Source organism: Pelodiscus sinensis, chromosome 3 (genome assembly GCF_049634645.1).
Source record: "Pelodiscus sinensis isolate JC-2024 chromosome 3, ASM4963464v1, whole genome shotgun sequence".
NCBI lineage: Eukaryota > Metazoa > Chordata > Testudines > Trionychidae > Pelodiscus > Pelodiscus sinensis.
In genome coordinates this window covers 160,414,444-160,426,536 of record NC_134713.1, presented here as the reverse complement: position 1 = coordinate 160,426,536, position 12,093 = coordinate 160,414,444, and the positions used below count along the sequence as shown (strand labels likewise).

Below are 12,093 nucleotides of genomic sequence, written 5' to 3'. Positions count from 1 at the left end.
CTAGAAATATGGCCATGAAATGTTGACAATGGGAGGCAGAAAAACTGGTTTGATCTGTTTTCACTTTTGGTAACTTTTGCATGGCGACAGCACTTTCATCACCAAACCTTCCCAGTGTAGACATAGCCTATGTTACAATAGCCATCCTCCCCTTCTGTCTTCCTGACCTGCAGCAGTAGAATGGCTTTTGTGCCAAACAAACACCTGGTGTCATACTTTTTCAGTTCTCCTGCACAGCTGCCCCAAGAAAGGGCAGAGTTTTGTCCAGACATTCAAACAAACAAACAAAACCAAATCTAACATATCTGGGAAAATGACATGCCCCTCATCAGCTAATTTTTTTGATTGCGATGAGCTGTGTGGAGAGACCCAATTACACCACGGAAGGATCCACACTTCATCTGTTCTTGGGAAAACGTCACAAGATACATGAGACCTTTCAAGCAAAAGGTGCAATGTGTGATACACAAATTTAGAGACACTGTTCTTAAGAAGAGCCAGATATCACATGAGCTTGATTTACTGCGGCAGTAGTATGCCCTGCATGATTTCGTATAATATTCTCAATTGTAAGAAGTTTAGAGTGAACCTTTATGGAGAACTGGTTTATCCTCAGATTGGTAAACACGGTTAGATATGGGAAATTTCATTCATTGGGAATGAAATCATGTTTTTGTGTGTGTCATGCTTCTGATATATAATCCCATATGCATCATTCACAGCAAGCTGTATTGCTATATATTTATTTCACTTCAGATAGTTCTCCAGTAATTATACAGTCTGCCTAGTTAAGCTGGAAATGTGTTTGAACATGCCTAAAGATTTTGCCTATATATTTTTGTTTTAATGTATATTGTGCAAATTTATAAAGTCCCTGTATAATCCAAATCAGAGAACCTCCTGTGACTTAAGTTTTGAGGACTTGATGGTGGCCTGATAACTATATTTGAAGGTTTTCATTTAAAAATATCTGGATTTTCAGAGGTGCTGAACACCTATAGCTCTGATTGACTTTAGTTGGTGTTATCTGTTTTCAGTACCACTGAAAATCATGCACAAGGAAATGTCTGCTTGAACACCCAACTAAGGTATGCACATTTGTCTGATCTTATAGATGGATTAGCATAGATATTTTAATGATAAAAGTAATTTTAAACTTATATATCAAGGGACCTAATTCATGTTGGTGTAGTTCCATTTCGTAAGGGTAGATTAATTCAAAGTAAATACTAGGTATGTTAAGCAGCATATAATTAATTAATTGTGTAGTCACCATAGATACATGTTAGCAGTGAAAATGCTCAGTCCTGGCTTGCACTGAGTCTGGCACTAACTTCGCTGTGGCTCTGCATTATTAGTGGACTGGGGAGTCACTAACAATGTGGAGCCATAGCTGAGTATGCTGGAACCTGGCGCAAGCTGGATCTCAGCCAGCCTGCCTGTGTGCCAGCTCTCCAGTCTACTAATAATGCAGAACTGCAGCAGGAAGCCCGGGATTGAGCCAACCTGTCGCAAGGGCACCATTTCGGGAGAGTAGGGGGGTGCAGCAGCTGTGCACTCTGAAATGTGGCTTGTTTTTCATCCCATTCCCTGGACTATCAGGGAGTGAGGGGAAAGTACTTGAATTCCTTGCATGCCTCTCACACCTGCCTGGTGAGCTCTCTCCCAAAATGGCGCCCTTGGTCTGTCTTCCAGCCCTTTAAAAAAAATGTAATTGCAGAGCTGCAGGGGGCGGTGAGAGTTGTGTGTTGCTTCTAACGTTAACCAATTAGTGCCCACTAATTAGTTAATTGTTTAGTCAACTACACTATTACAGCCTAGTAGATACCTTTTAAAGTATTCCAGCAAGGTCTGCATAGCACAGTTAGAATGCAACACAGTAGGGTACATTTATAAGTCTCACTCTGGTGTGCATCGGAATGCCATGTAGACCATCTTTAGGTACGGCTAGACTATAGGTTTTTGTCGGAAAAAGGTATGCAAAATGTGGAGTGCATTTTGCGTACCTTTTTCCGAATTTTTTTTTGGAAGAGGCTTTTCTGACATTTGGCCAGTCTAGACTGGGCCAAATGTGGGAAAATAACCCTCTTTCAAAAGCCCCCTTCTTCCTCGTAGAACAAGGAATACAGGGATTTCCAAAAGAGCACGTTTGCACTTCCCATTAAAAAAAAAAAGCGGAAGAGCAAATGCATTCCCTGGACGCGGTGGAGTTTTTTTGGGATACATCCCCCAAGCTCCCCACAGTCTAGCCGTACCCCTACTGAAGTTACATAGATTAGAGTTGAAAGGTTTTGTGTCCATTTTAATGGTCACCAGTTCAAATCTGAACTAGTAGCATCTGAAAGTCATATGAAGGTTGCTTGGTATTGAATGTGAAATGAGTTGGAATTCTGGACAATGTGTCCACATTCCAAACTGGCACCCATTTTGTTAGCCTCCAAAGATTGATTGGATATTGAAACTGAGCTCTTTGCTATCAGCTGAAAGTAATTGTTCCAAAAGGAGGTTGAGTCACATTGGGGTAATCAGAGGGAATTTGTATTATACTGTACCTTTTCTTGATTGGATTATAACAGTTCATTTTGTAAACTGTCAATCTAGGTCTCTTTACTGTCATTATATTCATTTGCTTTTTATGAAGTAAATAGGGAAGCTGGGGATGTAATCAGTGAAAGTAACAACCCCCCCCCCAGTGGCTGGAAAATACATCTTTTTCAAAGTTTCTACATGTTTAAACAATGAATAAAAAAGGAAACATCTTGTTACTTCATCAGAAAGCGCAGTCTTACATAAAGAATCTGTAGGATGAAATGTTAGAAGTAACACCTTGTCCATTTTCTCCTGTGATGTTTAATTGCAGATGTTGATGCCACCTGCAGTGACTTTGATTTTGGAACAGCTTTGCATATTGCTGCATTTAACTTGTGTACTGCAGCTGTGAAGTGCTTACTGGAACATGGAGCGAATCCTGCTTTTAGGGTAAGGTGTATGTTTTCAGATGAACCAAAAGAATGAAAATTAATTATTTTGATTGAGTTTATTGTTGCTGTAGCCTGGTTGGTCTCAGAATAAATGAGACACACAAGGGTGGGTAAGACAGCTTTTATTGGACCAACTTCTGTTGGTGTAAAGTTCAAGCTTTCAAACTACCCTGAATTCTTCAGGTCTGGGGAAAGAAATCAGCATTTCTATGCTAAATACAAGTTGGGACACAGATAGTTAAGGGGTAATGTTGTTAGGAGATCCCTTGAAACAGAGTGGACAATAAGGGTTAGATTGTTTATTCAAAAGGGGTTTGATGTGGGCCATTGAAGGTTAGCAAGCTGATATATGTTAGGTTGTTATAAAGAATCATAAAACCAGTGTCCTTGGATTTGGGGTCTAGTAGTGCTATGATTTTACATTCCAGGCTTGCCTTTTGTTCAGACAGGTTTACGTTAAGGATAAGTTTTGAAAGATCAATTCCTTGTGTGAGTTCATTTGAGAGAGTGTAGTGATTTAATTTGACTATCATTTAAGAAAACAACTTGCATGCAGGGGTGATGTGGGTGTGTAGGTTCCAAGATGTAAGAGAGAAGGTGATTGGTGAGAGAGACAAGCTTTCAAGCTTCCACAGAGCTCTCCTTCAGATCTGGTAAGTGTATTCAGTGTTGCAGCTAAATACATGGCTGAACAGATTGTTTAGCATAAGTAGTCAATGCACATTTCAAGGGACCATTCAAGGTGAAAGTGAAAACAAGCTGGTGAGTATGGCTATCTGAGTTCTCTGTCCTCCTCATCAAAGGAAACCTTCATATCGCCTTTAAAGGATGACCCTGGGAGCTTAAATTTGTAACTTTGCTAGATGCTAAAAATAAATGAACTAAATAGATACATTGGATTTATAGATGTTTACAACAAGCTATACCAGTGGTCGGCAAGCCGCGGCTCGCGAGCCACATGCGGCTCTTTACACTCTTTAATGCGGCTCTTCTGTGTGCCGGGCGCCCGCTCCCCTCCCTCCTCTCGGGCGGCCGCCCCAAAAGTCTAGTTACTAGACCAAACCGCAATTCAAACCGCATTTGGAGTGGGGCGGGGCCGCAGGGGGCGGGTGAGCGTGGGCCGGGATCCAATGGGGCTCCGGGGGCGGGGCCTCACCTGGGAAGGGGGCCGGGTGGTGTTTCTCGGCACCTCCTGCTGCTCAGCGCCGCTTCGTGTGAGTGCCGGGCCGGGGGGCAGTGAGACGGGGGGGCGGGAATAGGAGGGCATAGAGATAGTGGGGGGGGGTAAAGGAAGGAGGCTAGAGGCGGGGACGGGGGGGGCACCGCCCGGGCAGAGTGGCGGGTGGAGGAACCGTGGGACGGAGGGGAAGATGGGGCGGGGGGGAGAAGGAGGGGGCAGGGGCGGGGAAAGGAGGGCAGTGGGGTGGGGGAGGAATGGAGGGGGCAGGGGCAGGGGCGGAGGGGGAGAAAGGAGGAGGCAGGGGCAGTGGGGCGGGTGGGGAATGGAGGGGGCAGGGGCGGAGGGGGAGAATGGAGGGGGCAGGGGCAGTGGGACGGGTGGGGAGAAAGGAGGGGGCAAGGGCAGTGGGGGGGTGGCGCCCGGGGCAGCACGGCGCCCGGCCGGACACACAGCGGGGCGGGGGAGTGGACGAGACAGGGGCACTGGGAAGGGGTAGAGGACGGGGCGGGTCAGTGAGGCGGGCGGGGACCGAGAGGGCAGACGGGGAAGTGGCAGGAAGGGCGGGGTGCGGGAAAGGACAGTGCGGACGCGTGGAGGAGGGGCAGATCAGACACTTCTTTTCGTTGCGGGAAGTCCGGGTGTCTGCATTGTATGGTCGGGGGGTGGTGGCGTTGGGGTCTCTACACGGAGCTGCCTGTCTCTGGTGCTGGGACCCCAGTCTCTTGGGGCGGGCTGCCTTTGCTCGCAGGTCTCACTCCTTGCTTCACAGCTCGTTTGTTTTGTTGCGGAGCCTTTTCTCAGCTGAGACCCCCACCCTGGCTGGCCTGTGCTGCTGTTGCGCTTTGAACGTTATGCTAAGCATTTTGGAGCATTTAGTTCGAACCTGTGTAAAACACTCCTGGGCAGATAAACGGCCCGGGAGAGTAGAGGGGTGGATTTTAGCGATGCTTCATTCTGAATTTTTGCTTGGTCTGAAATGAGAGAAGAAGTTTCTTTCTGTGTGAATTAAACAGTCTGTAAAATTCTAGTTCTTTCTTATCGTAATCACTCGGAGGGGCCTGTGCAAAGATACTCAGTGCAGAAGGTCCCTTATCATGATAGCCAGAGACCCGACAACACACAGATACCTCTAAGAAGTGTTAACAAGAACAGCCGGGATTCTGGAAACTGGAAGCTCTCTAAAAATCCAGTGCAGTCTTCACCCTTGAGGTTACTCACTTCTTGCAATTGAACAATGAAAATAGGGCGATTGGGTTGCAGGATTTGGTTTTTTTTATTGTAGCCTTTCTGTAATTGTTCCAGTGAGTTAATGCACTTCCTCATGTTTGGATTGCAGATACTGCTGGGGAAGCTTTGTTTATTTAAAACTGACCTGCTGGGAGGGGGTTGTTCCTTTTGTGCTGCTTTGTGATGTGTAACTGTAGTCTGAACATTTTAAGGTTTTATTTGCTTTCTGTGACCTTATAGTTAGGAATTTCAAGCTTGAGATGTGAATTTGGACAGAGGGAGACTGATCTGAAATACTGAGCTGGCAGCATAGAGATGGTAGTTGAACTTCTTTGCAATTTAGTTTACTTGGCTATAAGGTATAGATGAAGAGCCCTATACAACTTCCACAGAAAGATGGAGTGGGGATGAGGATTTTCAGAAAGACCTATTGATGGAGGATTAGAGATGTAGGGGAATCAGAAGAGAACAGTTCACTGCTGAGGAAAAGGATTTTAACTCATGCTCACTAAGGCACAGCAATTTAGCTTTAAACTTGGGTTAGCAGTGCTAGCTCATCTGAGGCTGCCCTATAGACTTTAACAGTATACTAATAAGAGTTAAATGCTGTGTTGCTGTATCTTCACTGTTTTGTCCTAAATTAGCTACCCTTGAGTTAAGCATACTTTTTTTATGTAGACATACCCAAGAGTGGTGAAAAGGCATACTTGCATGCAGAATATTCTCAATAAAAACTTATTGAAACTAAAAACAGTGTACCATCCTATGTATTTTCGGGTTTAAAAATGTGGCTCTCAAAATAAATTTCAATCGTGGTTTTGGCGAGATTTGGCTCAGTTGAAAAAAAAGGTTGCCCACCACTGAGCTATACAATCCCCCCTTCTCCCGGCAGTTCTTTTTCTTCCTTTCCCCACCATGATAAGAAAGGTGTTAATTGGCCACCTCACCTTGAATGGTCCCTTGAAAAGTCCTTTGGAAGATGTATACAGTAATTCCTCACTTAACATGTGCCTGTTTAACATGTTTTCATGATAGCACAATTTTTTTTTAGGGAACATTTTTCAAACAACACAACTCTGTCCCCGCAATAACACAATTTCCCCTAGGGCCGGCCGGTGGCCGGCAGCTGCACAAGGCTTCCCCTACCTCCCTGCAAAGCGGTAGAGATTTGCCGCTCGCAGCGCCGTTCCCCGGTGACCCCCTCTGGCCAGACGCAAGGCATCTGGCCAGAGGGGGTCACCAGGGAACTGCGTGGCGAGCAGCAAACCTCCGCCGCTTTGTATGGAGGCAGAGGAAGCTCCACGCAGCTGCTGGTGACCGGCCAGCTGGGGAAACCCAGCCGCCAGCTGCAAGGCCCCTCCCCTGTCCTTCCCGTCCCTTCTCCAGAGCCAAACACCTCCCATCCTGCTATAACCCAGTTCTCTTTCTCTGCCAACCTTATGTCCCGGTCCCAGCTGCTAACAAGTGCAGGCTGGAGCTGCAAGCGCACATGCGCTTGAAACGCAACCTCCCACCTTTTCCGTTATTTTCAATGGGAAAATTGACCCCGCATAGCATGTTTTCACTTAGCAATATTATTTTCTGAAACGTATCTACCGTGTTAAATGAGGAATTACTGTATAAGTATCTTTGTTAAACAATCTCTTTCACAGCTAAATAAATACAAGGTGACACTCTGCATATGCCTACACTGAAATTAAAAACCTAGAGTCGGCACAAATCACCTTGCTCTACTTGCAGAGCTTCGGTAACTGCGAGCCTGAGGGTATGTCGTTACTACGGGCTGGATCGATGGGCAGCGATCCATCCAAATTGATCACTAAGCACTCTCTTGTCGACTCTGGTGTGCCATCAAAATGAGAAGAGTAAGTGGAGTCGATGGGAGAGCACCAGTTGTTGACTTACCGCTGTGAAGATACCGTGGGAAGCAGAAAAGTATGTGCAGTGGCACAGTGGATAAGGTATCTGACTCTGGAGCTACATTATTAAGGGACTATTATTATTATTGTGTAACTTAGGTCGACGGCCCACAGCAACATATACAAGAACTACACCATAACTGAACACCGCTTAGTCTGTGCTCTGTGAGCCTGAAACAACTGACATGGTCTTGCTGTCGGTTTTAAATTCCAGCATAGACATACCCACTGAATACATTGATGAGACCTGAAGAAGAGCTCTGTGTAAGATGAAAAGTTTGTCTCGCTCACCCACTAAATCCTACTTTGTCTCTTGAAATAGTGTAAAAAAAATAATACACACACACACACACACACACACACACACACACACACACACACACACACACACACAGTAACAACCAGTCCTAGGTTTTGGTCAGGTGAAATGTACTATATTGAGTGGCACTGTCTGAAAATCACTGGTAATGAATTTTGGAATATTTCCGTTTTTGGGTGGCTGGGATCTGTTATGTATCCAACCCTAGACTTCTGTCGAAATCCAGTTCTGTCTAAAAGTCACATTCCTCAAATTGTACCATTACTGTATGCCTTTCTTTTTATTGGTTAGTGGTTCTTTGTCACTTAAAGAAGTCATTATCACAGAGCTGTACCTCTACCCGGAAACACAGAACTGTAACTTAAGGCCTTGTCTGTACTTACGTGAAGACCACTGCTTCCACAGACCTCCACAATGGGGCTGTCCCAGAAATTTGGTTAAAGGTACATCGACTCCAGCTCCATAATTCTCATGGCAGGAGTTGCATATCTTAAGTTGAATTTCTGGTGTAGTGTACACCTGGCCTAAGATCATAACAGATACTGTATATTAACTATTAGTAGGCTTGCCCTAAGCCCGTGGTTACCAACCTGTCCCTCGCGATCGACTGGTAGATCACAAGGCCTCAACCAGTCAATCGCGAGGCGTTCGGGCACCCCAACCCCCGATTTTCCCCCACCCCCGAGAAGCCCCACTACCTACCTCTAGTGTAGTGCCAGCTTCCTGCGGGGTGGACGGAAGTCCTGTCTGAAGCCCGCGTCACTTCCAGGGGTTCCAGAAGTGCGCGGGCTGTTCCCCTCCCACAGCTCTGTTGCGAGCTGGGGGAGGAGAAGTGCAACGGCTTCCCTGCGCCGCTGGCACCGGAGGGGTGAGTTGAGCGCAGGAGTTTCCCTGGGCCGCGGGAGCGGGGGTCGGCCCCGTAGTTTGGCTGCGCTGCAGGAGGGGAGGGGGCTGGCTGGGTCGGGCTGCACCACACTGCGGGAGGGGGGTTTGGCCCAGGGGCAGGCGCCCGTGGGGGTTGGCCATGCTGCGGGAGAGGAGGAGGGGAGGTTGGCCATGTTGGGCCGCGCCGCAGGGGAGGTGTTTGACCCCGGGGCAGGTGCCCGCGGGGGTTGGCCATGCTGCAGGAGGGGGTTGGCCACACTGCGCCACGGGAGAGGGTTTGGCCCCATGGCAGGCGCCTGTGGGGGTTGGCCATGCCGCAGGAGGGGGGAGGTTGCACCCGGAGCAGGCTCCCACAGGGGTTGGCCCAGGGACAGGCATGCGTGGGGTTTCCCTGTGCCGCGGGGGAGGGGGGAGTTGGGCCCAGAGGAGACATGTGCTGGCTTCCCTCCGGGGGGCAGGGCGAGGCCGAATCCTGGGAGGAGGCAGATACAGGGGACTCTCTGCTGCCACTGGCACCCCACCCCCTGTCCCCAGACCCCACTCCCCTGTCCTCAGCTACAGAACTCTGTCCCCACTGGCACCCTGTCCCCTGCTGCAGAACCCTGTTCTCTGCCCTCCCAGCACCCTGTTCCCTCTCCCCTGCCCCCAGCCGCAGAACTCTGTCCCCTCAAAATGTATAATTATAAATGCTTCATTTTAGATTTAAATAGCATGAATAAAAAACAGACCATTTATTTCATAACTATAAACACGTGATTTTAATTTTATGTATTGCATAATTTTAAAATAAACTATTTATCAGGGTGTGTAAGTGAGGGCTGGGGATAACAAGTGATGGACAGGAGGAGAATAGAGAGGGCAGGGCTTCAAGGAAGGGGTGGGGCGGTAGATCTTCGCCTGTTCTGAGATTTAAAAAGTGATCTTGAGTGTAAAAAGGTTGGAGACCACTGCCCTAGGCTATGTCTCTACTTCCAGGAGGAATGACAGTCTGTCGTTCGATCTTCCGGGGTTCAATTTGTCAGGTCTAGAAAGTACCCACTAAATCAAACACGGAGTGCTCCCTCTTTTATCCTGGTACTACTCACTTTCTCAAAGAGTAGGGGAAGTAATTGGGAGCGTTTAACATTTTAATCCATTGACCTCCCGCTGTGGAGACAGCACCATTCTCAGCTTAAGATGTGTTGACTCCAGGTACACTATTTACGTAGCTGGAGTTGTGTACTTTAAAGCAACTTTCACCCTGCAGTGGAGACCTGGCCTTAATCATGAGCCCAAACAGCCTTTCTCTGACCGATCGGAATGCCACTTATACACAGCGAAAGGCCCCTGTGGTGTCTTCTGAACCTCCCATATTTCAGATTAGTAACTCTGACTTTGTTCTGAAGGAAACCGGGGGGCTTCTGTTATGGATGCTCTTCAGAAAGAAAAGATTTGGAGTAATGGAAATATTAAAGTGTGGGATTTTGGTTATAATGATCCATGTGTAGATTAAGAATAGTGCCCAGCTTGCCTTTATACATCTTTAAAACAGTTTGATGGGTACCTCCTCAACTAGTGATCTGTGGGGAAGGAGGAGAGATTTTGGCTACGCCTATTTTAGTTAATGATCTTGCACAAGCTGTTGCACGTTTTCCTCCTACATCTGTTCTACTGAAAATAATAGGTCTATGACAAATTATGGGTGTGCCTGGACCATGTTATTAAAGAGATAAATAAAAGAGCCACTGTGCTCTTTTAAAATAATTCCATAAGATCTTCTAGGACAGTGTCCACAAACTTACATGTTCCTTGTAGCTGCCATTTTCACTTCTACTGCTACCAAGTGAGAGAGCCAGTTTTAAACCTTTAAGAAGTCTGAATTGTAAATGCTTTTAGAAGTATTTTATTTGCTTATCTTAAGAATTGCATTATGGGTCCTTATGCCCTACCAATTGTTAGTGTGTGTACTGAGACTGCACTGTCCATTAGGAACTAGACTAAGAGCATCAATGTTTATTCATGCATAGAACGTGTATCTTTTAAGACCTGCCAACACATGTACAACCATGTGTTTGAAAGTAGTTCATGATCCTCACATTTGTATTTTGGGGCAGGGGCAGGGACAGTCATCAATCATGTTTTTACAGTGGGTCCCAACCTAGTATCCTTTAGTTGCTATCATAATGTAAATGCTAAATAATAATCCAACCTTGTTTACAACAAACATAGCTAAACTGTTCATGGAGCAGCTGTTTTCACATACAGCCATGGCAGTTTTGTTTGTGTGTGCGGTTACCAAGCTAACAGTCTTTGCATCACTGTATTCTAGGAAAATCTAGGTAGCTTTTTCATACTGCCTTGAAATAAAGTTCCCAGTATGCAGCTTATGGACAGTATACTGTGTGGGATGCCCTGTCACATAATGGAGAGACAGGAGGACCAGTAAACTGGGCTAGGGATGTTAAGTAGCAGTTAATAAACTAATTGATTAGTGGATAAGAAGGTTAGCTCCGGGGGATGGTGCAGACTGCTGTGGCTCTGCTTTTTAAATGTAGTAAGAGCTGCCAGGCACTTACTGCATTTAAAAGGCAGAGCTGCAACAGGGGACCCAATGTGAGCCGGGATTGAGCAGTCCCGGCTTGTGTCGGACCCTGGCCCACTGCAGTCCTGCTTTTTAAAAAGCATTTAAAATTATTTAAAAGCATTCTTTCTTAAGAGCATTTAAAAAGCAGAGCAGCAGTAGTCTGGGACCCAGTGCAAGCTAGGACTGCTCAGTCCCAGCTCATTTTGGGTCCCTCACTACACCTCTGCCTCCCCCCCAGAGATAGTGCTGGCAATGGTTTTCAGTTGTTGCCAACCTACCAAATTTGATATGGTTAGCCAGGACATGGTCTATGCTACAATTTCTGGCAAGGTTTTTACTAGATTGTGATATGCTAGGCTCTAAACATGGTGTATGGGTCTTACCACACCAGATGCCTAGTATTTGGTAGTACAGATGTTCCCCGACTTACAAACAGGTTACGTTCCGAATAGCTGGTTGTAACTCGATTTGTTCGTAAGTCGGAAATACCCCATGCGAAGCACTCGAAGCGTAACCAAGCACTAACGACATAGTAATCAACAACGAAAAATAGAAACACACAAAAAAAAACAGCACTACTGCAGCAACAGCAAACTTTATTTAACAAATATGAACATGAAATACAAAACACAATGCAGTAATTTAAATACAGTAATGTGAATTGAATTAATTGGATGAGGAATCGGAGGAGTAAAAAACTACAGTAAGAACATCATCAACATCATCAACAGATTCTATTTCAGCAGTTCCTTTGCTTGTAGAAGGCATTGGTTCAGTATGGGAGGCAGCACTGCTGAGGGCTTTCTTTAAAAAAATATCCATTTTGGACTGGACAATTTGTTTTTTCTTCTCATTATACATTTCCTTATAGCAAGCCAGGGCGTCTTGAATTAAACGATCCACCTTTGAGAATCTCGCAACATTAGGGGCCATTTTTTCAAACATTTGCATTCCTTCATTTGCTGAAAGCTGCAGCCATTTCTTTCATCACAAAGTTTTTGGGGGCTGCTTCTTCTTCT

The 12,093-nt window shown here is 46.0% G+C and overlaps 1 protein-coding gene across 10 annotated transcripts in view; it reads left to right on the top strand.

The window, feature by feature from the left end:
• Nucleotides 1-12,093, top strand: part of CLIP4 (CAP-Gly domain containing linker protein family member 4) — a 110,112-nt gene that overhangs the window by 61,270 nt on the left and 36,749 nt on the right. For all 10 annotated transcript variants that reach the window (XM_075925360.1, XM_014569787.3, XM_025180990.2 and 7 more), the window contains one exon: nt 2,861-2,979. In XM_075925360.1, coding sequence (XP_075781475.1) covers nt 2,861-2,979 — 119 coding nt within the window. The remainder of the gene's footprint in view (nt 1-2,860; nt 2,980-12,093) is intronic.